The sequence below is a fragment of the Myxocyprinus asiaticus genome, chromosome 9 (genome assembly GCF_019703515.2).
Source record: "Myxocyprinus asiaticus isolate MX2 ecotype Aquarium Trade chromosome 9, UBuf_Myxa_2, whole genome shotgun sequence".
NCBI lineage: Eukaryota > Metazoa > Chordata > Actinopteri > Cypriniformes > Catostomidae > Myxocyprinus > Myxocyprinus asiaticus.
This window is the reverse complement of record NC_059352.1, coordinates 44266903-44294338: the sequence shown is the minus strand read 5'-3', so window position 1 is coordinate 44294338 and position 27436 is coordinate 44266903. Positions and strand designations below refer to the sequence as shown.

Sequence of the window (27436 nt, the reverse complement as noted above, 5' to 3'; positions counted from 1 at the left end):
TCCGGAATTATGCCACAAACTTTTAAGATAACTCTCTCGCCCCCCTGAGTACTGAGGTTTGTTACCACCATAGGGACCCAAGAATGCATGTTAGTATGTTTAACCAGACTGCACGTTGGAAATGCATTGGTCAAGTGCTCGAGTCTGTGTTCGCAGACATGTGTATGTTTTTGGCCTAACAGTGAAGTACATATTTTAAGTGCATAGTAGAAGTATTTGCATTGCGATACAGCCCTAAACTGAAGATAACATGAAACGGTTTGGCTCCCATTATGTTTGTGCTGACTGGCTGAACAGATTGTAGCTCAAATCAAAGGTTGTTAGATCCTCACCAGAAAAGCAGCAATGGCTCCCCCAGTAAGGTATCCCGCTAGAACATCAGACCAGTGATTGCGGTACTCGGATACACGCACAATGCCCACCAGAACAGCCAATGAGAGAAGAGTCATACACAGAGTGGGTTTAGTCAGCCTTGTGCCTTTAGTGCGCCACACCAGAGTTACGTACATCTGCAGAAAACACACACCAAATACAAAGAAACACAAATTAGGGGCCGTTCTCACTGAATGCGTTTTTGCATCCATCTGTGCTGTTTTTAAAAGTGTATGTAAACAGGGGCTAGATTGATGTCTTTATCTGTTGCACTGTGTCTCTGTGTTTTTTCAGTGTTTTGCACATTTCATGTTGTGTCAAGTTAACAAAAACCTACCCTTTTAGAGCAAGAACATTTTTAGCCTGAACGGCCCATTAGTATGCACAAACAAAGATACACACATGGCGTGAGTATTTAAAACAGCATAATCAGGTCACATATGCAAAATCCATGGATAAAAATAATATCATGTCATTATTTGTTTACATACTAGTCCATATTTAAATCTGTTTAGCATACTAACATACTACTCTTCCTTTTTTGCAGTATTTATACTTAGCGCAGTATGCACATTTTCTGTAAGCATGGAATAAAATAAATTTGCCAAAATGTACAGTGTACAATAGAGCAGACAGCCAGGTGTATCTGTCTGCGTCCCGCAAGACTACAAGGAACACCCGCTTCATGACTTCACAACACGCCCACTACACGTAACCCCACCCTTGGATCATCAAGTGATTCTATTGGCTACAAGAACTTTTAAAATCCTATGCAATCGCTGTATCATTTATTTTCTCTTAATTCTTTAAATATGACAAAGAATAACTTTTAAATTATATGTGACATATATTATTAAACAGAAGATATAAATGGTAAATTGAACTTGCTTGTTTAATGGGAAATTTTGTGGAAGTGCTCTTTATTCCTGACAACAATTAACAACAATTTAACTGTTGATTAGTTAGATATGTGTGCCGTGCACGTAGAAACTCCATCAGTGAGGTCATTTTGCATTTTGGTGAGTTTTGGTGTAAACACTTCAAAGAGGATCATAAGCATCCAGTTTCTTTTTTTATGAAAAGCCTATTTGCAATTTATATTCTTACATTTAAATTAAAAACATTTTTGTACAAAATGTGTAGCACACAATCATAAATGTATATTTTTTAAATAAAAAATATATTGTATTAAAAAAAAAAAAATAGTTGAAAGAAATAATTGCCAGATTAGTAGATTATCAAAATAATTGTTAGTTGCAGCACTAGTAATTACAGTGTAACCGGTCCTGCTCTGAGCAGGATTTGAACTGGGGTCTCAGGCATGGGATGTGGGCACGCTAACAAGGAGGCTAAATGTTACAGCCTCTATCCTCAGTCGCTAGTGCACCTCTTGAGGCCAGGGGAGTGAGGATTACACACTGCATAGCTACCTACCTGCTGGCTACTGTTACAACAGTACCAATTTTTTCTTTGTTTTAATAAGATAGAGATTCAAGTTACTCAAAATGTAATAAAAAATGCACAGTAACTGATTTAAATTTTGAAGATGACCTTTGGATCCCCCACACATCTAATGAGATGAGATCATGTGACAACAATGTAAACAAAATAGTAGTTCAGTAAGAAGTAAGCTAGTATTCCATTCAAAACATAGCCAATGTTCATTAATTTGTCCACTAGGGCACAAAATACTGTCAGCCCACTAACCATGTCTAAGTACTCTGAATAACCCTTTTCATCATTAGAATAGATCCCATAAGAGCAAAACAAATGAGACAGAGAGTGGCTGCTCTATCAAGACTGCACACATGTATCCTGTCAATTAGAGTCAGCACTAATAAAAGAGAGGAGGATAGTGATTTTATCTCAAGCTGTGTCATGTTTGATTTCTTATTCTGGAAGTACTCACCACTGTATAGACAGCAGAGTACATACTCAGCGCTGCGTCTTTTGAGGGGAAAGATTTGCGGGCGGAGACAATGAGGTAAGGGTTCCCAGTGCATGCGCGGCGCTCTGTGATGTATTGCATTGGTGAATGGCAGCCCAGCGCTGTGTAGTTTGGGCGGCATGTTGACAGGAAGTGAGGAGTCTGATTTCCTGTCACCACCTGTCCTGCATTGGCAAATATTGTGGTGGTAAAGAGGCCAAAGGAGTACACACCTGAGTGCAAGATGACAAAAAAGAGAGAGATAGAGACTTCAACAATCAAAAAAATTTCACATCAATCGTTATTTCCTCAGGTTAATTTTCATGGACTATAAACATACTTAAACTCAACCTTCAAATGAGCAATTAGCCATTTTAAGTGAGAACCCTATTGAAAAGACTAGCATTTCCATGCTGATCCAGGATGGTTTATCCTGGTTTTGTGCTGCCAGAACACGAGTGTTCACACAACATGTGCTAATGAACATCTATGCTGGTCTTTTCAACAGGGAAGCAAAGAAAGCATGGAGCATTGCTTACCAAGAAAACGGACCATGCGTCTCAGCAGCGGGTTGAAATAACAGCAGTCAGCCGTTACTATGGTCTTCTCCTGTGTGTCCTCAGGTTTAGTGAAGAAGGATATGAGCTCCCCCAGCAGTATCTACAGAACACAGAAGCGGAATAAGATTTATGTGGTTAAGGGGGACAGCAATATTTACTTTCCTTAAACTGACTGGCAAATGTATGGGGAATCATTTGTCAGTGTCTTCTCTGGCTTCAAATCCAGAATTTACGAGAAATCGGTCCAATTTCCTGGACAATGATAGATTCTCATTTTCAATCCCATGAATGTATAAACGCTAAATGTATCAGCACAGCATGCAACCTATATATATTCAATATACCTTAATGGGCCAGCATTCATAAAACATGACTCCTCAACACTATATCCTAACTGTACTCAAACACCTGAGACTAAAATGTCATAGAATTCATGGCTGACTCCCAAGATTACAGGCCCATTCAATGTATTCAGTGAAGAGCAAATTGTATTAATACCAAGAAAACAAGATTAAACTCTGAAGCAGATGATTATATTTCTTACCTCAGTGCTGCTGAGCAAGTACAAAATACTTTGAATACTTTTGAAAAGACAATATGGAATGGAGTTTAGCATCTAAATCAGCAACATTCTTGAATAGTTTTGGTGCTTTATCTAAACAGCAGCAGTCTGACCTTGAATTCCACACTCAGCCACCTTTTTAAGTGTTTCAATCAAGTAGGAGGTCTATAATACTAGGAGAAAACTGTCTTTTAGCATTTCCATTTATTCCCCTGCCAACCAGAAATACACAATTTTGTGTGCCATCTTTACACACTCAATTCCGCACCCAGGTTTTTTGAGCCAATCACCTGAGCTATAGACGCCATGTGTCTAATCACTATGGAAAATGAAGAGCGTTTATTGGCTAATGGCACCACAAGAATGTACCATGCCCTTCACTAGTGACTATACTGAGCTGTAATGTCAAAGGAAGCATACAGGGAAAATGTATGTCTTTTGAAAGTGATAGTTCACCCAAAAATTTAAAATTCTCTCAATATTTACTCACCCTCATGCCATCCCAGATATGTATGACTTTATTTCTTCTGCTGAACACAAAGGAAGATTTTTAGGAGAATATCTCAGCTCTGTAGGTCCATACAATGCAAGTAAATGAAAGACATCATAAAAGTAATCCATACGAATCCAGTGGTTAAATCCATTTCTTCAGAAGCGATATGATAGGTGTGGGTGAGAAACAGATAAATATTTAAGTCCTTTTTTACTATAAATTCTCCTCCCTGCACAGTAGGTGGCGATATGCATGAAGAATGCAAATTGCCAAAAACAAAAGAAGAATGTGGAAGTGAAATTGAAAGTGTAAATTTTTTTGTAAAAAAGGACTTGAGACCCACACCTATCATATCGCTTCTGAAAATATGGATTTAACCACTGGAGTCAAATGGATTACTTTTATGCTACCTTTATATGCTTTTTGGACCTTGCATTATATGGACCAACAGACCTGAGACATTCTCCAAAAAATCCTCATTTGTGTTCAGCAAAAGAAAGAAAAAGTCATACCCATCTGGGATGGCATAGGGGTGAGTAAATTATGAGAGAATTTACATTTTTTGGGTGAACTTTCCCTTTAATTCCTTTAAAAATGTACTATAATATATATATATATATATATATATATATATATATATATATTAAATATTTGTGATTTATATCTTGTTTCTAAAAAAATAAGTAATATTTTGTCCAAATTACACTACATTTTTGAATGGCCATCAATGAAGAGAGATGCTTTTTGGCAACCTGGTCTCACTTTCCTTATACATTCATTTTTGGAAACATTCATTTTTACATGATTTGTTGTTCGTGTTGCATCAGTTTCCTAGTGCAATGAACACTAGAAATGCTTAAACAATGACTTTTATTCCCTTTTACACACATCATGAGTAAAAGGGCATATTATCAGTTAATAAACACTTACTTTTCACCCTGTTTCTCACACAATGCTCTCTTATGACAGCAAAACACTTTAATACTATAATGCATGACTTGTAAGGTGATAAGGTTATTTTAACATTTGCATTCCATAACCAACTACATTTACAAGCTTATTTGAGTGCAATCAAATCGTGAAATAGCTCAACTGCATTGCACTTCTATTGCAAAAGACCGGGGTAAGAGTCCTGAAGAGCATGCGAGTCAGAACGTGAGATGAAAGTGTCATATAAGCACCACGAAATGACGTGGTTGCTTCAGCAACTGCATTTTTCATCTCACATTTGCATTGTTTGACACTATTGGTTATGTTTAGGTTTAAGGTAGGAAGTAGATTTTGTTGAATTAAAACATTATAAAGCATCATCTGCTTTGGAGAAACAGACTGTTTTGTTATCATGGACTCTTGCTTGTGCTAAAGGTTTTCTCCTTTGCATTCTAATGCCACTCAAACTCCTTTCTCTGACTGGAAAATGGATTATTCAGGGACATGAAAGCCTGAATCACAAAGTAACCTTCAAATGTTAAGTGAGGTACTGTGAATGATTTTTTGTGTGGCATATTGTTGTTTGAGGGCTCTTATTGCATAACAAAAACGAGAAAGGGGGAAAAATGAGAGTGAGAGTGGAAAAGAGACAGATAGAAAAGAGGGAAAGAGAATTAATATTTCACTGCAACATCCTTGACAAATTGGAGTGCTCTGATGATGATAGTGACAGCCATCATGCTTTCAAAATCCTCAACACACATTACACTTCTAACGCATTTATATGAAGAGTTTTAAAACTCTGGAAAAACTCAACCCTATGTCAAACATAAAATGAACTAATAGAACCCTTAGTAAAGCATAGTTCAATATGCAGATACATGAGGATTATTTTGTTTTGGTTTAGTTCTGCATGATCCTAATCACATAAAATACAATATGGGGTGTTCAATGAATAAACGGTGAGAACATTTAAAGGTATAGTTCACCCAAAAATGAAAGTTCTGCAATCATTCACTCACCAAACCAATAAGAATTCCAAACCCGTATGGAAAGAGCAGCATGGACATCATGCTATATAATTCCTTTGAGTTCCGTGCAAGAAAGAAAGTCATACAGGTTTGGAAGGACATGAGAATGAGTAAAGGATGACATATTTTCCATTTTTGTGTGAACTATTCCTTTAACTGTGACATTGTCAGCTACCATTAGCTCTAGTTTTGATACAGCTCATGAGAATGCAAAAACTGATAAAACAGCACAGCTTTCAAAACTTTCAGCATCAGCAGCAAATCCCCAAGCCCACATCATCCTCAGTAAACAGAAAGAGAATGAGCTGTCAGTGTCACTTCATTTAAATTAAGACACACGGTTTAACATGTCCTCTGCAAGCTAGCTAGAAAAACGGGGACTTCAGAGTGGGATTAATGGAAGTTTTTGAAGTGAAGTTCTTCAATGTTTAATTGATGAAATAGCTCTGATAAGTCTTGTCTTGTTAGGGAAAGACAAACGAAAGAGGGAAGGGATGAAGACATGGAGTTCAAAGCAAAAAGAGATGGAGAGAGAAAGAGACTGATAGCAAAAACATAACATAAAGAGATAAAAATGAAAAGGAGGAAAGAGAGATGAGTGTAAAACAGAAAGATGGGGCTGTCTGCTTCCTGAGGAAATCATACAATTATATGAGAGTGTTGTTAGATGGATGAGAATGCTGTCAAATAAAAAGCTTTAAGCAGAAAAGTGGAGCACCAAAAGTGCAGAGACTTTAGTAAAGTCGAAAACCCTCTGCGGTCTATTGCAGAAGGTGCCAGAATGTTGGTCAGAAAATAAACCACACAAACACATACAAATGGCTTTATCTGAAGGTTCTGATGATTTTTCCTTGAAAACAAGCACAGTAGAGGAGAGTAAAGTGTTTTTATACAATAAAAGCAAACCGTATCAAGAAAAACTTAGATTTTTAGCCGCACATGCACTGGGAACACTTACCTCATCGCCTCCGCCCGCAAATCTTTCCCCTCAAAAGACACAGCGCTGAGTATGTACTCCTTGGCTGAAAGTTTAAAATAGTTTTAAAATCTTAACATTTGAAGGTTTCACAGGGCTTAAGGACAGACAGACAGAGAGATCAAAGCTCATTAGAACTCATAAAGACCAAATCAGACCAACTCAGAACACATTAGTCCTCATCACACCCATAAGAGACCACATCAGAGCCCATTAGACCTAATTAGAACCCCTTGAGACCACATCTTAGAACTCCTCAGACCCCCTAAAGACCACATAAGACCCTATTAGATATGGTCAGACACCTTAGAGACCACCTCAGACCCAATAAGAACTCATCAAACATTCTTTAGACCACATCAGACCTCATTAGACCTCATCAGACCCCAGGGAGACCACATCAGACCTCATCAGACCACAGTAGACCTCATCAGACCCCCGAAAGACCACATCCAGGGTTGCTGCAGAGTTTTTAAAATCAAATTTAAGACTTTTTAGGCCTTTTTCAAGACATGAACAAATAAAATTAATACCATATCCCCATACCAAAACAAATCCACAACATCTCAAAATAAATCATGGATCACAGACTCTTACTTAAACAGACACATTCAGCATGGCCTTAACATTGCTTATCAGTAAAACATGATAGGCTATATGCAAGTTTAAAATACTTAAGACATGTTTTCCACATATATATCACATTAAAATTGGTTTATGTACAGTACCATTATATAAATAAATACAAATTAGAGGTCGACCAATATAGAATTTTGCTGATATGATAATGAGTTGAAAGAAAGGCAATTAATCTGCTAATAGTTTTTAAAATTGGAAGCCTATAGGAAATGTTCTTAGTCTTTCGTTCCTGTGATGGGGAGGGCCAGACAAAGGCTACAAGAGTCATATTGAATTCAATTCAAGATGCAGCTCATGGTGCAACCAAAATACCAATAACCAGTTGAATCAAAAGATTTGATTCATAGCGAAGAACTTTTACGTTTAAAAGCTGAAATACACAGAGGACTCTTATTTTGAAATGTAGGCGCTTCACTGCTTCCAGCTGCTCATTCAAACAGATAAGGGAAAAATGTTGCACTCCTACAATAATCTGTAACTTTTTACATTGTAAACAATTAAAAGTAAACATTGTCATATTTCATCAACATTATATCAACATCATCAACAGGTGATCATTATTGATCGCTTGTCATAAATTTCCGATATGGCCTAATGATTGTGAACTGCTCTGCAACAGCTGGAAACACTCACAGCCCCAGTGTGCTTGGAGAAAATACAACAGAGCCACGCTTTCACTCTAGCGCATGCATTTATTTAATTGAATTGTATTCTTTTGAAGTTTGATAATCACATTAGGTCATTTCATGATTCCCATCTTTCCGCCCCCAAATTTAAGACCTCTGTAAATGATAATTAAGACTTTTGTTGTAACATTTAGGATATTTAAGACTTTTTATGACCTTAAATTTTTGGAAAACCGAATTTAAGGGTGCTTTCACACTAGCACTTTTGGTGCGCACCCGAGTTCGAATGACATCAAAGTTTGGCTAGTTTGGGTGGTGTGAATGTTGTTTTCCGAACTCGGGTGCGCACCCGAGAACCGCACCCGAGTCCACTTGAAAAGGTGGTCTGGGGTACGGTTAATGTGAACTCCGGTGCGGTTCGCTGCTAATATAAACACAATCGTATCAAATCGCAGAAGTGAACCCTTATTGATGAAGTATAATTCGCGTCTTTGCAGGCTCCCGATTGCAATTATTATGGTTTAATGAATTTCTCATAACAGCTTGTGTCCAAATAAATCACCTTCAGAGAGCAGCTCACGTTCTTCACTCTTGCAATGCATCCGCTGGCTTGCGGCAGACTGTAAGGGAGTTCGAAGAAAGGAGGAGGCGAGAAGCGAGGTTTCCCAGTTCAGGTGGGTGTTTTAATTTATCCAGTTTAAAGTTTACAGCTTTCCAGGAAAACTATTGACTTTCACACACACACAACTTCACAATAACTTCCGTGGCGATATGGCTTTTCTTATGCCGGTCTCTCTCTCTCCATCTACTGGCGGTGTGGCTCTTTTATGCCGCTCTCCCCGTGCTCACTGAAATTAGAGACAGGTGTTAGACATAATTTAGCTCAGGTGTAAGCGCCCTTACTGCTTTCTCTCTCTCCGGAGAGATGCTTGACCACATCCCCACTGCCACATATCCCCACCGCCCGAGTCAGGCCGGGGAGGCATCCGGCCTGCCTACCACTCCCCCCCCATTCCTGGAAAGGAAGTCGGCGACAGCCATCTGCGCTCCCGGTTTGTGGACCACCTTGAAATTAAATGGCTGAAGAGCCAGGTACCAACGGGTGATCCGCCCCTTGGTATCTTTCATGCGGTGGAGCCACTGGAGCGGGGCGTGATCGGAACAGAGGGTGAAGGCCTGCCCCAATAGGTAGTATCGGAGAGTGAGGACTGCCCACTTGATGGCGAGACACTCCTTTTCCACGGGCGCTCCTCCCCCTCCACCACCTGCGAGAGTACAGCCCCTAGCCCCCTGTCTGAAACATCTGTCTGTAAAACAAAAGGGAGAGAGAAGTCAGGTGAATGTAACAGCGGCCCCCCGCAAAGTGCGGCTTTAACCTGCGTGAACGCCTGCTGACACTGCTCCGTCCACTGGACCGGGTCTGGAGCTCCCTTTTTAGTGAGATCAGTCAGCGGGCTGGTGACGTCCGAATAATTAGGCACGAACCTTCTATAATAGCCAGCCAGCCCCAGGAACTGTCTCACGCCCTTTTTGGTCTTGGGCCTCGGGCAGGTTGCAATCGCTGCTGTCTTGTCAATTTGGGGATGCACCTGCCCGTGGCCCAAGTGGAACCCCAGATACCATACCTCCACCCGCCCAATCGTGCACTTCTTTGGGTTTGCTGTGAGTCCCGCTCGGCGCAGCGATCTCAGAACCGCCCTCAGATGTTGCATGTGCCGCTGCCAATCATTGCTGTAAATGATGATGTCATCTAAATAGGCAGTGGCGTACGCTGAATGCGGTCTGAGGATTCGGTCCATGAGACGCTGAAACGTAGCCAGGGCTCCAAACAAACCGAACGGAAGTTTCACAAACTGGTGTAATCCAAACGGTGTGGAGAAGGCGGTTTTTTCACGGGAAATTGGTGTCAAGGGGATCTGCCAATAACCCTTCGTCAAATCCAATATCGAATAAAATCGAGCAGTGCCCAACCGATCGAGCAACTCATCAACGCGAGGCATTGGATACGCATCAAATTTAGACACTGCGTTCACTTTCCTATAATCCACACAGAACCGTACAGACCCGTCGCTCTTAGGCACTAGAACAACTGGGCTGGACCAATCGCTGTGGGATTCTTCTATTACCCCCATATCGAGCATTGCATCCAATTCTTCCCGAACGATTTTCTTCTTGTGTTCGGGTAATCGGTAGGGGCGGCTACGTACCACGACCCCCGGCTCGGTCTCGATATGGTGATGGATGAGGTTTGTACGCCCCGGTAGATGGGAGAACACATCCGCAAACTCCTGTTGTAACCTAGCAACCTCCGCGAGTTGAGAGGTGAGAGGTGGTCTCCGCAAGTGACTGGGGTGAACTGTTTATGTTTTGAACTCACCTCCGGTCCAAGCTCCGCCTTCTCGGGAACTACCGTAGCCATCGTCACAGGGACCGCCTCCCTCCATAATTTCAGGAGATTGAGGTGGTATATTTGACGTGCGCCCCCTCTATCGGTTCGTTTAACCTCATAATTGAGATCTCCCACTCGTCGTGTGACCTCAAAGGGCCCTTGCCACTTGGCGAGTAATTTAGAGCTCGATGTGGGAAGTAATACAAGCACTTTATCTCCCAGTGCAAATTCCCTCAGCTGAGTTCCCCTGTCATACAGTCGGCGCTGTCGTTCTTGAGCTTGGAGCAAATTCTCCTGTGTTAGCTGGCCCAAAGTGTGGAGTTTTGCTCTAAGATCAAGAACGTATTGAATTTCATTTTTACTGTTTGAAGGTCCCTCCTCCCAGGCCTCTCGCAATACATCAAGCACACCATGTGGGCGTCGCCCATACAGCAGCTCGAATGGGGAGAAGCCAGTGGAGGCTTGCGGGACCTCTCGTACTGCAAATAACAGGGGGTCGAGTCATTTATCCCAATTTCTAGCATTGTTGTGCACGAATTTACGAATCATGTTTTTGAGGGTTTTATTAAATCGTTCCACCAGTCCATCCATTTGAGGATGGTACACACTGGTGCGAACTGATTTAATACTCAACAATTCGTACAGCTCGCGGAGTGTCCGTGACATAAACGTTGTGCCCTGATCAGTGAGGATTTCTTTCGGAATCCCCACCCAGGAGATTATTTTGAAGAGTGCCTCCGCAACACTGTGTGCTGAGATGTTGCGAAGAGGCACTGCTTCCGGATACCGCGTTGCATAGTCCACTAGGACCAATACAAAGCAATGTCCGCGTGCTGACCGTTCTAATGGCCCGACGAGGTCCATTCCAATTCTCTCAAAGGGGACCTCGATCAAGGGAAGAGGGCGCAATGGCGCTTTTGGGGTGGCCGGTGGGTTAACCAGCTGGCATTTGCGGCACGCTGCACACCACCTGCGGACATCGCCGCCAATGCCCGGCCAATAGAAGTGGGCTATTAGACGGTTCAGTGTTTTCCTTTCTCCTAGGTGACCCGCCATGTGATTATAATGAGCCGCCTGGAATACCATTTCCCGACGGCTCCGTGGAACCAAAAGTTGGGTTGTATCCTCTTTAGTCTGAGTGTCCTGTGTCACTCTATACAACCGCTCATTTATAATCGCAAAATAGGGGTATGAAAGGGCGATGTCAGGCTGGAGTCGTTGACCATTGATGACTCTCACTTGGTCGAAGGCGTGTTTGAGGGTCTCGTCTCGCGACTGCTCCAAAGGGAAATCCCCCTCAGGGAATTCCCTGAGAAGGGGAGGGGCTGCAGCCTCTCCCCCTCTCTCGTCATTATGACGTGGAGCTGTCGAGGACGGCCCCGGCTCCGCCTCCCCTGCCAGAGCATCGCACACTGTACATCTCCATGATTTCATACAGGACCCATCCGCACAAATTCCCTTTAATAAAACTCTAAAGTCAGGCCAATCAGTTCCCAAAATCAGCAGATGGGTGAGGCGGGAACTAACCGCGGCCTCCACTCTATGCTTTTTCCCCCAGAATTTAATCGTCAGTGTCACCACCGGATACTTGTGAATATCCCTGTGCACACATTTCACCCTCACCGTTTTAGTTGTGCCCAAAGCCTCGAGTTGAACCAAGCGTTGGTGGATAGTGGTTTGATTACACCCGGTGTCCACCAACGCTTGGTGAGTACCCCCCTTGACACTTACCGGTATCCAGTACGCTCCGGCCCGGTAGGGGGCAGCCTGCGGGAGGTCGGAGTCCCCAGCTCTATCAGAGGACACTGATCCCGGAAGTGGTCCGGGTCCCCGCACCTCCAGCAGGCTGGCCCAGGCGTCACGCCTGCACTTGCGTCGGCGGGTGCCTTCACCTGAGAGGGAGAGTGGCGGGGCATCGGGGTAGGGGGAGGTGTCGCCTCCCACACCCGGGGAGATGGTCTCGGTGGCTGAAGTCCTCCTCGCCTGCGTGGGGCAGGAACGGGCCCTGGGGAGAGAGCAGAACGAGAGGAGAGAGGGGAGGGGGATGAGACAGGGGAAAACACAGAGGGAGGAGAGAGAGTGCAGGAGGGCTCTTCCGCCCTCGGGATCGCCGCCATGTGGTCCTCCGCAAGCCAGACGGCTTCCTCCAGCGACGCCGGGCGGTGGCACTGGACCCACTCCGCCATCCCTTTTGGCAGACGATGTATTAATTGTTCCAGTACCACCTGGTCGATGATCCCATTGAGGCTGCGGTCCCTCGCTAGCAACCATCTTTGGCAGGTGTCACGGAGCCGTTGGGCGAAGGCAAACGGGTGGTCGGAGCTCTCCAACTTCAGGCTCCAGAAGAGTTGACGACTTTCTTCCGGACTCCGACCAACCTGTTGCAGGATGGTTTTCTTTATGTCTCCGTAAGCCAGGAGGCTTGTCGCTGGCAGTTGTTGAGCCGTGAGCTGGGCTTCCCTGGACAACAGCGGGATAAGTCGGGCCGCCCACTAGCCAAGCGGCCAGCCCCAGATCTCGGCGGTCCGTTCAAACAAATCCAGGAAGGACTTGAGGTCGTCCGCGTCCCCATTTTCTGTAATGCAGGCGGGGGCAACGGCGTGTGAGTGTCCGGGGTCACGGCTGGGAACCCCGCCTGGCTGAGGAGGCTCTGAATCGCCTGCCAGTCCTCTGCTTGAGCGTGTAGGAGCTCGACAAACTGGCGATCTTGATCTTGTCGGAGCTCAAGCAGTGTTTGCTGGTGGCTCCGATGTAGGCCAGCAAGGGCTTGGAGGATCTCCGCCAACTGGGAGGACTCTACGGGGCGACTTCCATTCATCTTCAACCAAACTTATTCCCGGGTTTTGGCACCAGTGTAAGGGAGTTCAAGGAAAGGAGGAGGCGAGAAGTAAGGTTTCCCAGTTCAGGTGGGTGTTTTAATTTATCCAGTTTAAAGTTTACAGCTTTCCAGGAAAACTATTGACTTTCACACACACACACAACTTCACAATAACTTCCGTGGCAATATGGCTTTTATTATGCCGGTCTCTCTCTCTCCGTCTACTGGCGGTGTGGCTCTTTTATGCCGCTCTCCCCGTGCTCACTGAAATTAGAGACAGGTGTTAGACATAATTTAGCTCAGGTGTAAGCGCCCTTACTGCTTTCTCTCTCTCCGGAGAGATGCTTGACCATGCCCCCACTGCCACACAGACAAACCTTAATATTCTTCACATCATTGCACATTCAATGCATCCATGGCAGACAAACATAATTGTCGTTTTGTGTATGTAAAGTTTTGGTGGTAAATTCAAAGAGATGAATACTTTAATAACTTCAAAAATAGTCTTTTTGAGTTGTTGCCTAGTTACAGTAGTAAACAGCTGCCGCTTGGACCGAACCAGAGTTCGTTTCCTCCCCCCTCCCCCTGCAGGTCTCTGTTTGCATCATATTTTTTGGGTCCAAACCGCAGTCCGATTACGTCATCAACGTGAGTACAAGCAGCAGCTGTTTACCACTGTATCTAGGTAACAACTCGAGAAGATGTCACTGTGTTAAGTGAAGTATTAAAGTTTGTCTCTTTGGATTTACCATGAAAACTTGCCATGCACAGAACAACACTTTGAATGTGCAATGATGTGATGAATATTAGTTTGTCTGTCGTGAGCCCACGGACGCGTTGCAAGAAATGTGAAGAATATGAGCTGCTCTCTGAAGGCGGTGTATTTGGACACAAGCAGGTAGGAGAAATGCATTATACCATAATAATTGCGGTCCTCATTAATAACAATAATCCTCATCGGGAGCTTGCAAAGATGTAAATTAATGTCATCACAAGCGGTTCACTTCTGCGATTTGGTACGATTGTGTTCATATCAGCAGCGAACTGTACTGGAGTTCACATGAACCGTACCCCAGACCACCTTTTCAAGTGGAAAACAGTGTTCACATTATCCAAACGAACCGAACTTTGATGACATTTGACCAAAATGGTGTGCACCAAAAGTGCTAGTGTGAAAGCACCCTAAGACATTTTAAGTCTTTTTAAAGATCCACGGGAACCCTGACATCAGACCACATAAGACCTCATCTGACCCCTAGAGATCACATCAGTCCCCATTAGATCTCATCAGACCACATTACACCTTATCAGACCCCACTAGACCCCATCAGACTACATTAGACCTCCTCAGATCCTGTAAAGACCACATAACACCCCATTAGACATCATCTGACCCTTTAAAGACCACATAAGACCCTATAAGACATCATCAGACCCCCTGGAGACCACATTAGACCCAATAAGAACTCATGAGACATCCTTTAGGCAACATCAGACACAATTAGACCACATTAGACCTCATCAGATCCCCGAAAGACCATATCAGACCACATAAGACCTCATCTGACCCCTAGAGATCACATCAGTCCCTATTAGACTTCATCAGACCACATCAGACCCCATCAGACTACATTAGACCACTTCAGACCCTCTTGAGACCACATCAGACCACATTAAACCTCATCAAACCCACTTGAGACCTCATAAGACATCATCAGATCCCCTAGGGACCACATCAGACCCTATAATAACTCATCAGACCTCCTTGAGACCACATCAGACCACCTAGAGACCACATTTGACCTCATAAGACTCCGAAAGACTACATCAGACCACATAAGATCTCATATGACCCCCTAGAGATCACATCAGTCCCCATTAGACCTCATCAGACCACAGTTTACCTTATCAGACTCCATTAGACCTCATCAGAATACATTAGACCTCATCAGAATACATTAGACCTCATCAGACCCATCTGAGACCACATCAGACCTAATCAAAACCCCAATAGACCACATCAGAACACACTAGACCTGATTAGACTACATTTGACCTTATCAAGTCCCCTAGAGACCACATTAGACCTCATCAGACTCACTAGAAATCACATCAGTCCCCATCATATCCATGCTGTTTACCAGCAAAACATCACCAGAAACTTCTTGACTTACTGGTTAAACTAGTTAAGAAGCCGATTAGGGACACAAGCACACCAGCATCCCATGGTGGGGATAAACATTTAAAATACAACATATACTGGTGACCAGCTATCTTTTCTGCAGGGTGGTGCACAAACAATAGTTGAAAAACAGTTTTACAAAGTAGAACAGGACAGACTGGACATTTGACCAGCAGTGCAATGCCTTAGGCACTGGCCCGCTTCCCTTCCACCAACCTAATTCTCTCAGTGAACTAGTACTTAAAATATATCTTCCAGTACACAGTGACATACAGCAATATTAATCATAATTCACTGTACACCTCATTTGCCTTAAAGAGGTTGTTTAAAAAAATGCACTGGTAATCTTTTCTAGAGAGAAAAGGAAAAAATGCTTGCTACTATAAGATGTAAAAGAGACAGTTCACCCAAAATATCATTGGTTTGATCGCACTGTGAAATCGACGACAGTAGGTCGAATGTTCGGCTACTGAAATCGGTTTGTGCCTACCAATATTCAAACTACTGCCCCCAGTGGCTGAAGCTGGAAGTGTTGTTGAATGTATCGGCATGTGTGAGCTCTAATTCCCAGGTAAAATGGCACCAAAACAAGTTGTATTTTTGGTCGTAAATTATGCAATTCAGTCAACAGGAATGCATATTTAATTAAGCATGCATGCTAACCTAAACCCTAAACCTAGTCGTCAAAGAAGTAAAAATAATTTTTTTACAACAAAAATGCAATCTTTGAATCTTGCTCAGTATTGTTAATGTGAATGTGATTACTTCCTGGTCCCACAGGACCAGAACCCATGTCTCTAAGGTTGCTGTGCTATCAGTAATTCTAGAGGGAAAGGTGACCACATTTGAACTGATGCAAAAATGTCTAACAGGGGATGGCCCTTGTCAGTAATTCAGCAGAATGAGGTCAATTTCAGGATCCACAAACTTTTGGACACAAAATGTCAAGTTCCTGTGTGATCATGTTGCAGAAAACACAACTCTCTCTTTGGACCATTTCACATTTATTCACTATTCAAACATGCACACACACATACACACACACACACACACACACACACACACACACAAACACGGCTGGCTTTCCTGATCCTCTTGAGACTGGCAGACCACTTAGGATGTTTTCTGGGTGACATGCTCGAGTCTTCCAAGATACAGCAGAACACACTCTGTTGTCATAGTGTTACCATGGCATCAGTATGACAGCTGATACATCCATGCTCCTGCTAATCCAATCCAGATTACAAATAGATCACATCAAACATTACATTTATTTCCACATTAGAATGTCAACTTAATGTTTAGCTGCTGTTTTTAATACATCAAACTAAGATACAGTACCAGTATGTCATCACTGATAATTTCTGCTATCTGGCCATCATTATAGGTATAGATCAACAGTTTTAACAATCTTTCTTCCTTATATATTTCTTTATCTATTCATTATTTTCTCTTGTCCTTTCTGTGTGTTTCACTATCTGTCATTGCTTATCCTTGGGATTTTGTCCTTCTGTCTTTCTGCGGGCATGTCTCCAAGTAGCATGCAAGGAATCTGGGTTAGCATCATTCCATTATCTCTGTATCCACTACCAGTTCATTTCTACTCTTTTCTCTGTCCTTCATTATCATGTTTTTTCTTCTTCTTTAAAGTCAACATAAAATCAAAATTGACCCCATTTACTTTCTTAATACATGCTTCTGGTCTTATTGTGAATGATTAATCGGTGCAAATTATTCTAGAGTAAAATAAATAGTTGTCTTCATAATCATTCATCAAAAATGTAATAACTTGTTCCACCTCTGCAATGTCTTCCTTTCTGACTGACAGCAAACCCTCTTATCTTTTAATCTCTCCCCTCCAATCACGATCCAATCAGTTCCCGATGGGTAATATTAAGTTCCGGCCTACATTTTTTATCTGAAATATGCCACATTACACTGCATGTTGACTGTAACTCATCTTGAAATCTTGCAGAAAATCCAGTTTAGCATTGCTCTTGGCTCAGTTGCCATACTCTCTCTCTCTCTCTCTCTCTCTCTCTCTCTCTCTCTCTCACTATCTCTATCCATCTGTCGTAGTTTTCAGCATCACTTCTCACTTTCCTCACAGTCTAATAATCACCGTAGGTCTCCACTCCACAGCCTTTTGTCTAATAGTGTACTGCTTACTGAACAAAGGGTTCTTCTCAATCGGAAGGCTGGATATCTCGGCTGCCACGTCATCAAGCTCCGTCGAAGGCTGTCTCAATTGTGAGGACACTTGGAAGGCAGCCTCGTTTTGCAGCCTTCGTTCGTCATATTTTTGGAGGATGCATCGGGTGTATCCTTCATGGCCTTCAATCACCAACAATCCCTTGAACATGTCCCAAATTATTTTAAAAAAAGGGCAGAAAACGAGTCACGTGACAGCGGAGGCGGAAACCTTTATGACGCAGCTAACTTTTTTCTCTCTCTTCAAGTTTTTATTTGCATTTGTAGCAATGACAATATGTAGAAAAATAAAAAATGCAAGTAGTAGACAATACAACAAATTAGAAGATACAAAGCACAAAAAAATTAAATTATTTTTTTATTTTTTTAATAAAAGGCCAATTACATGAATTTGGTCTAGGAAGGACACAGCCTTACTAGGCTGCAGCCTTCTGTTTGAGAAGCACCCAAACTGATCACACTGGGAATTCAGTGACATGTGGTCTAAAGTTCTGCAGATGAAATTGGTCTATGCTTACTGAAATTCAACCCACTGCCCCCAGTAGCTAAGCTGGAAGTATTGTTGACCAGTTTTCAGAAAAATGGCATATATAATATGTAAACTTGTTGGATTATGCATCGACGATATGTTATGTGATTAACCTGCAATATGTCAAAATCAAATTAAATTGTCTTCAAGTAGATCTACATCAAGTTTTCCAAGTGACATGTAAAATGTATTATACAGCAATAAACAAATGGAAATCTAAACAAAGTTTGGATTAAATTAACAAGCTACATGTGCAAAAGTACTTCTCAAGTTAGACAAATTATGGGGAGAATGGAGCACTGACACCACTTTAAATTTTTTTTTTAAAAATTTCCAACTCCCCTCACTCCCACATAATCTTGTCTCATAATGCCATCGCAAATCAGTTGTCTGTGCAGTTATATTAGCATCTTAAAATCCTGCACCTCTAATCCACCCCATTACCTAGACAGTCATTACACTTGTACACGAAACACATACTTTATTAAATCTATTCTTTTTAGGGTTAGACCCAAGATGCAAATGGAAATCTGCCTTTGAAACTCCAGAAAATGATAAAAAAAAAAACGTTATGCAGTAATCGCAAACGACTGTGACTGGTGCATCCTCAACAGCGCTGAGAAAAGTAACATGTGACACATAACAATGCCGTTTGTGCACTCCTGAAACGATAGGACAATAATTTACACATGACTAATGAAACTGAGAAACTTTAATAGTCATTAAAATGAAGATAAAAACATAGGATAAAGTTAAAGTATTTTTTATGAGGTAAAATTGCCCAAAAGTTGGTTGGGACACTTTCGATTTTCTGAAAGTTGGTAGGGACATGTCCTTAGCATCCCTACCTAAATCTATGCCTATGCGCTCACTATTGTTTATGTGAACATGATTACATTCTTGTTTTCATTGGACTAGAACCCATGTCTTGGAGATTATTTCCACAACACAATTTCAGTAGTATGGTAGTATGCCATTCTGAATATACCCTATGTCTCTCTGTGCCTTGGTTTTTAGCTTTAAGACAAGAAAAAATATTAAATTTTTAGTTATAATTAAGTTGTTTGTATTTGATTAACTATTTGTGCATGTCAACCCATATTTTCTTCTGTATTACTATTTTTCTCTTTACTTCAGCATCTCTGTCTTTCTTTCTCCATGCCCATATAACCAACTCTCTCTCTTTCTCCCAGTCTTAGCAAGACTGAGTAGGAATGCTAAACAAAAGCTGATGGCTTAATCTAAGGTTTATTAACATTAGACTGTGGATGGTCTCCACAGAGGGAGGTTAAACGTATCCATGGGCATTAGTGCACACTTACATAAACTGGGTGCACGTGACATGGATCTTAATGAGAATATCATATTTTTTGTGCTTCTCTCTCTGCCTTTCTTATTCACTTTTCAGGTAAAATGCATTGTACAATTTTTTTTTGAATTTACAGAATACTCCTGGTTACTAGTTGCTGTTCTTTCACAGTACTTTTTACAGTGGCAACAGTACAATTTATTACATTAAAATGACCAGTGGGTTCCACGTTATTTTAAAGTTGTATTGTTACTATGTATTTAATTAAATTACGTATTACTAAGTAATACTAATGAACTCTACACTGATGAGCCAAAACATTATGACCACTCACAGGTGAAGTGAATAACACTGATCATCTCTTAACAAGACCACATGTCAAGGTCTGTGTAGATTAGATGGTTAGCGATCAATCAAGTCTCTTATTCAAGGTGTTGAATACAGGAGAAATGGACAGGAGTAAAGACCTGAGCAACTTTGCCAAGAGCCAAATTGTTATTGCCAGACAACTGGATCAGAGCATCTCTAAAACGGCAAGGCTTGTGGGGTGCTCTCGGGTCAGCAGTGGTGAGTACCTACCGACAGTGGTCCGAGGAGGGACAGACCACAAACTGGCAACAGGGTGTTGGGCGGCCATGGCTCATTGATGCGTGAGGGCAACGAAGGCTATCCCATCTAGTCCAGATCGACAGAAGGTCTACTGTGGCACAAGTCACAGAAAATGTGAATAATGGTTACGGGAGGAATGTGTCAAAACACAGTGCATTGCACACTGCTGCGTATGGGGCTGCATAGCCACAGACCGGTCAGAGTGCCCAAGCACAGTCCACCATTAAAAGCACCTACAATGGGCATGCGAGCATTGGAACTGGATGTGGCAGCAGGGGCGTGGTCAAGCATCTCTCCGGAGAGAGAGAAAGCGGTAAGGGCGCTTACACCTGAGCTAGATTATGTCTAACACCTGTCTTTAATTACAGTGAGCATGGGGAGAGCGGCATAAAAGAGCCACACCGCCAGCAGACGGAGAGAGAGAGACTGGCGCAAGGAAGGCCACGGTGCTACATGTTATTATGTTGATGATGTAATGAAGTAGAAGTGCTTAAGTTAATATTTGCTTGTGAAACTGTTGAGTGTGTGGAACTGTAAGCGTCAGGGTGCACAATTAAACGCCTACCTGAACCAGGAAATCTTGCTTCTCGCCTCCTCCTTCCACTGAGAGGTGTTTCACTGGTGCCGAAACCCGGGAAAAGTTTGAAGATGGACAGAAGTCACCCCGTAGAGTCTTCCCAGTTGGCTGAGATCCTCCAAGCCCTCACTGGCTTACATCGGAACCACCAGCAAACCCTGCTTGAGCTCCAGCAAGATCAAGATCGCCAGTTTGTGGAGCTCCTACGTGCTCAAGCAGAGGACCGGCAGGCGATCCGGAGCCTCCTCAGCCAGGAGGCGTCCCCAGCCGTGACCCCGGACACCCACACGCCATTGCCCCCACCTGCGTTACAGAAGATGGGGACGGCGGACGACCCCGAGGCATTCCTGGACTTGTTTGAACACACCACCGAGACTTGAAGAAAGCCATCCTACAACGGGTTGGTCGGAGTCCGGAAGAGAATCGTCAACTCTTCTGGAACCTGAAGCTGGAGAGCTCCGACCGCCCGTTTGCCTTCGCCCAATGGCTCCACGTCACCTGCCGAATATGGTTACTAGCGGGGGACTGCTGCATCGACGGGATCATCGACCAGGTGGTACTGGAGCAACTAATACATCGACTGTCAAAAGGCACGGCGGAGTGGGTCCAGTGCCACCACCCGGCGTCGCTGGAGGAAGCCGTCCGGCTTGTGGAGGACCACATGGCGGTGATCCCGAAGGTGGAAGAGCCCTCCTACTCTCTCTCCCCTCCCCCTGTGTTTTCCCCTGTCTCATCCCCCTCCCCTCTCTCCTCTCATTCTGCTCTCTCCCCAGAGCCCGTTCCTGGCCTACGCAGACGAGGAGGACTTCAGCCACCGAGACCAGCTCCCCGGGCGTGGGAGGCGGCACCTTCCCCTACCCTGATGCCCCACCGCTCTCCCTCTCAGGGGGGGTGCCCGCCGATGCAAGTGCGGGTGTAGCGACTGGGCCAGCCTGCTGGAGGTGCGGGGACCCGGACCACTTCCGGGATCAGTGCCCTCTGATGGAGCTGGGGATGGTGGTGCGGGTCTCTGACCTCCCACAGGCTACCCCCGACCGGGCCGGAGCGTACCGGATACCGGTAAGTGTCAAGGGGGTACTCACCAAGCGTTGGTAGACACTAGGTATAATCAAACCACTATCCACCAACACTTGGTTCAACCCGAGTCTTTGGGCACAACTAAAACGGTGAGGGTGAAATGTGTGCATGGGGATATTCACAAGTATCTGGTGGTGACGATTAAATTCCGGGGGAAAAAGCATAGAGTGGAGGCCGCGGTTAGTTCCTGCCTCACCCATCCGCTGATTTTGGGGACGGATTGGCCTGACTTTAGAGATTTATTAAAGGGAATTTGTGCGGATGGGTCCTGTATTAAATTAGGGAGATGTGCAATGTGCGATGCCCTGGCAGGGGAGGTGGAGCCGGAGCCGTCCTCAACAGCTCCACGTCATAATGATGAGAGAGGGGGAGAGGCTGCAGCCCCTCCCCTTCTCAGGGATTTCCCTGAGGGGGATTTCCCTTTGGAGCAGTCACGAGACGAAACCCTCAAACATGCCTTCGACCAAGTGAGAGTCATCGATGGTCAACGACTCCAGCCTGACATCGCCCTTTCATACCCCTATTTTGCGATTATAAATGAGCGGTTGTATAGAGTGACACAGGACACTCAGACTTAAAGAAGCTACAACCCAACTTTTGATACCACGGAGCTGTTGGGAAAGGTATTCCAGGCGGCTCATTATAATCCCATGGCGGGTCACTTAGGAGAAAGGAAAACACTGAACCGTCTAATAGCCCGCTTCTATTGGCCGGGCATTGGCATTGATGTCCGCAGGTAGTGTGTGGCATGCCGCGAATGCCAGCTGGTTAACCCACCGGCCACCCCAAAAGTGCCATTGCACCCTCTTCTGTTGATCGAGGTCCCCTTTGAGAGAATTGGAATGGACCTTGTCGGGCCATTAGAATGGTCAGTACGCGGATATCGCTTTGTATTGGTCCTAGTGGACTATGCAACGCGATATCCGGAAGCGGTGCCTCTTCGCAACATCTCAGCACACAGTGTTGCAGAGGCACTCTTCAAAATAATCTCCCAGTTGGGGATTCCAAAAGAAATCCTCACCGATCAAGGCACAATGTTTATGTCACGGGCACTACGCGAGCTGTACGAATTGTTGAGTATTAAATCAATTCGCACCAGCGTGTACCATCCTCAAATGGATGGCCTGGTGGAACGATTTAATTAAACCCTCAAAAACATGATTCGTAAGTTCATGCACGACGATGATAGGAATTGGGATGAATGGCTTGACCCCCTGTTATTCGCAGTACGAGAGGTCCCGCAAGCCTCCACTGGCTTCTCCCCATTTGAGCTGCTGTATGGGCGACGCCCACGCGGTGTGCTTGATGTATTGCGAGAGGCCTGGGAGGAGGGACCTTCAAATAGTAAGAATGAAATTCAATACGTTCTTGATCTTAGAGCAAAACTGCACATTTTGGGCCAGCTAACACAGGAGAATTTGCTCCAAGCTCAGGAACGACAGCGCCGACTGTATGACAGGGGAACTCAGCTAAGGGAATTTGCACCGGGAGATAAAGTGCTTGTATTACTTCCCACATCGAGCTCTAAATTACTCGCCAAGTGGCAAGGGCCCTTTGAGGTCACACGACGAGTCGGAGATCTCGATTATGAGGATAAACGAACCGATAGAGGGGGCACAAGTCAAATATACCACCTCAACCTCCTGAAATTGTGGAGGGAGGCGGTCCCAGTGACGTTGGCTATGGTAGTTCCAGAGAAGGCGGAGCTCGGACCGGAGGTGAGTTCAAAAAATAAACAGTTCACCCCGGTCATTTGTGGAGACCACCTCTCACAGAGTCAACTCGCGGAGGTTGCCAGGTTGCAACAGGAATTTGCGGATGTGTTCTCCCCTCTACCGTGTCGTACGAACCTCATTCACCACCACATTGAGACCAAGCTGGGGGTCGTGGTACGTAGCCGCCCCTACCAATTACCCAAACACAAGAAGAAAATTGTTCGGGAAGAATTGGACGCAATGCTCAATATGGGGGTAATAGAAGAATCCCACAGCGATTGGTCCAGCCCAGTTGTTCTAGTGCCTAAGAGCGATGGGTCTGTACGATTCTGTGTGGATTATAGGAAAGTCAACGCGGTGTCTAAATTTGACGCGTATCCAATGCCTCACGTTGATGAGTTGATCGATCGGTTGGGCACTGCTCGATTTTATTCGACATTGGATTTGACGAAGGGTTATTGGCAGATCCCCTTGACACCAATTTCCCGTGAAAAAACCGCCTTCTCCACACCGTTTGGATTACACCAGCTTGTGACACTTCCGTTTGGTTTGTTTGGAGCCCCGGCTACGTTTCAGCGTCTCATGGACCGAATTCTCAGACCGCATTCAGTTTACGCCACTGCCCATTTAGATGATATCATCATTTACAGCAATGATTGGCAGCGGCACATGCAACATCTGAGGGCGGTTCTGAGATCGCTGCACCGAGCGGGACTCACAGCAAACCCAAAGAAGTGCGCGATTGGGCGGGTGGAGGTACGGTATCTGGGGTTCCACTTGGGCCACGGGCAGGTGTGTCCCCAAATTGACAAGACAGCGGCGATTGCGACCTGCCCTAGGCCCAGGACCAAAAAGGGGATGAGACAGTTCCTGGGGCTGGCTGGCTATTATAGAAGATTCGTGCCTAACTATTCGGATGTCACCAGCCCGCTGACTGATCTCACTAAAAAGGGAGCTCCAGACTCTGTCCAGTGGACGGAGCAGTGTCAGCAGGTGTTCACGCAAGTTAAAGCCGCACTTTGCGGGGGGCCGCTTTTACATTCACCTGATTTCTCTCTCCCTTTTGTTTTACAGACAGATGCTTCAGACAGAGGGCTGAGGGCCGTGCTCTCGCAGGTGGTGGGGGGGGAGGAGCGCCCGGTGCTGTACATTAGCTGTAAGCTCTCGTTGAGGGAAACTAAGTACAGCACCGTGGAAAAGGAGTGTCTCGCCATCAAGTGGGTGGTCCTCACTCTCCGATACTACCTGTTGGGGCGGGCCTTCACCCTCTGTTCCGATCACGCCCCGCTCCAGTGGCTCCACCACATGAAAGATGCCGACGCGCGGATCACCCGTTGGTATCTGGCTCGTCAGCCATTTAAGTTCAAGGTGGTCCACAGAATGGGAGCGCGGATGGCTGTCGCCGACTTCCTTTCCAGAAATGGGGGGGGGGGAGTGGTAGGCAGGCCGGATGCCTCCCGGCCCGAGTCGGGCGGTGGGGATATGTGGCAGTGGGTGCGTGGTCAAGCATCTCTCCGGAGAGAGAGAAAGCGGTAAGGGCGCTTACACCTGAGCTAGATTATGTCTAACACCTGTCTCTAATTACAGTGAGCATGGGGAGAGCGGCATAAAAGAGCCAAACCGCCAGCAGGCGGAGAGAGAGAGACTGGCGCAAGGAAGGCCACGGTGCTACATGTTATTATGTTGATGATGTAATGAAGTGGAAGTGCTTAAGTTAATATTTGCTTGTGAAGCTGTCGAGTGTGTGGAACTGTAAGCATCAGGGTGCACAATTAAACGCCTACCTGAACCAGGAAATCTTGCTTCTCACCTCCTCCTTCCACTGAGAGGTGTTACACTGGACTTTGGAGCATTGGAAGAAGGTTGCCTGGTCTGATGAGTCCCGTTTTCTTTTACATCACGTGGATGGCCGCTGTGGGAAGACGACAAGCCAGTGGAGGGAGTGTGATGCTCTGGGCAATGTTCTGCTGGAACACCCTGTGTTTGGCCATTCATGTGGACGTCAATTTGACACATACCATCTACCTAAACATCACTGCAGACCAGGCAGACTCATGGCAATGGTATTTCCTGATGGCAGTGGCCTCTTTAAGCAGGATAATGCGCCCTGCTACACTGCACACATTGTTTGGGAATGGTTTGAGGAATATGATGAAGAGTTCAAGGTGTTGCCCTGGCCTCCAAACTCCCCAGATCTCAATCTGACTGAGCATCTGTGGGATGTGTTGGACCAATAAGTCCGATTCAAATGTTAACCTAATAATTGTGTTTCATATCATTACATCTAAATTAACTAATTTGATTCAAAACTCAAAAGTCAAAATTATATTAAAAAATATAAAATATAAATTAACTAAATCAACCTGAATACATTGGGTTACACCATCAAAACTCATTTTTAAGGGTTAGATCTGGTAGAAATGACACCATAAGGTATAATTATATGTTACTTTTTACAGTGTACTTTACGCAATTATCCAACAACATATTCTGCAGACAGAAACGCCTTGATGAGAGAGGTCAACAGAGAATGGCCCGACTGGTTTGAGCTGAAAGAAAGGCTATGGTAACTCAGATAACCATTCTGTATAATTGTAGTGAGCAGAATAGCATCTCAGAATGTACAACACATCGAACCTTGAGGTGGATGGGCATCAACAGCAGAAGACCACATCGGGCACTTTATTAGGACCACAGTGTTCATAATGAAGTGCTCGGTGATTGTAATGTGTAACTCTTCTCACCCACATGAAGACACATGTACTCTCTCTCTCTCTCTCTCTCTCTCTTTCTCCTTCTTTCACGTGAGCATTCTCTTCCAAACAGAATGAGGTCCCAGAAACACACTTATGGCATACCCACATTCTGGCGTATAGGAGCACACAGTCCCCAAACATGCATGATAAACCCACAGATGTGAAGTCAGGCAGCCACAGACTCTAAGTGAGCATGTCACTGAAGGATGCTGTACACCTATGCTGGGCCAGGGCTCTCTTCAGATCGAAGAAAAACAGAGACTGTCCTAGTGCTGCCATATTTACCAGAAAAACACATTGCCAAAAGCTCAGAGAGAGAGGCATGAATAATTTAAAGTGTATTTGTCAGCATTTACAGACTTCTTTTGAATGTTGCTAAACTCTACTTTTGTATACTTGGTTGTGGGTAGAGTATATAGTACACATAAAAAAAAATTATAAGGTAAAAAACCCCCAAAAAAGTCAGTTATTTAAGTAAAAAAATATGATTTGATATGAATAAATCAACCTGAATGCATTAGGTTACGCAAAAAAAAAAAACACATTTTTAATGGTCATCCCAAGAACATTAAAGGAATAGTTCAACCAAAAAATTTAAATTAATAATTTAATCACCCTCATGTTATTCCATATGACTATATATATAATGCAGAACACAAAAGGATAACTTTTAAAGATATTATCCTTTTTGTGTATATGGTTTATAAAGACTGCTGTTTTTAGATTATATAATACCTGATGCCTTCAACATCACCAGCATGAATCTGGATCTGTCTATTTAAGTCCATTTAAGGCTCTTAAAGTGATTAATTAAATTAAAGTAGATCACATTTCACAAAAGAAATCACATTTTATACTCCCACAGGGTTTCTTACACCAAAAACAGTCAAATTTAATATTACAAGTACTCCCTTACAAATAAACAACCTTTACAATTTTTGTGCATGAATCATATGGAATACTTTTATGGTGTCTTTTTTATCATTTGTGGAGCTCAAAAGCCACCTTGAGAACAGCGCAACCATCTCCACACTAACAGGAGACAAACATGAGTGTTACAGCAAACAATAAACCAGCAAACAAACAGGGGAAACACATGGGATGAAATAGGGCATGCAATCAGAGGAAGACAGATGGAACATGTAAGA

General features: G+C 44.0%; 1 protein-coding gene across 12 annotated transcripts in view; it reads right to left on the bottom strand.

Annotated features, from left to right (window-relative positions):
• Window positions 1-27436, bottom strand: part of plppr2b (phospholipid phosphatase related 2b) — a 97251-nt gene that overhangs the window by 7605 nt on the left and 62210 nt on the right. For 11 of the 12 annotated variants that reach the window (XR_007898232.1, XR_007898233.1, XM_051707743.1 and 8 more), the window contains 3 exons: window positions 2839-2959; window positions 2282-2532; window positions 333-509 (listed from right to left, as the gene is read on the bottom strand). Coding sequence is in view for 10 of the 12 variants with exons in the window: in XM_051707743.1 (XP_051563703.1) it covers window positions 333-509; window positions 2282-2532; window positions 2839-2959 (549 nt within the window). In the remaining 2 variants the exon portion in view is untranslated. Of the gene's footprint in view, window positions 1-332; window positions 510-2281; window positions 2533-2838; window positions 2960-17674; window positions 17790-27436 lie in introns of those variants that run through there. The other variant, XM_051707751.1, reaches the window with a different exon arrangement.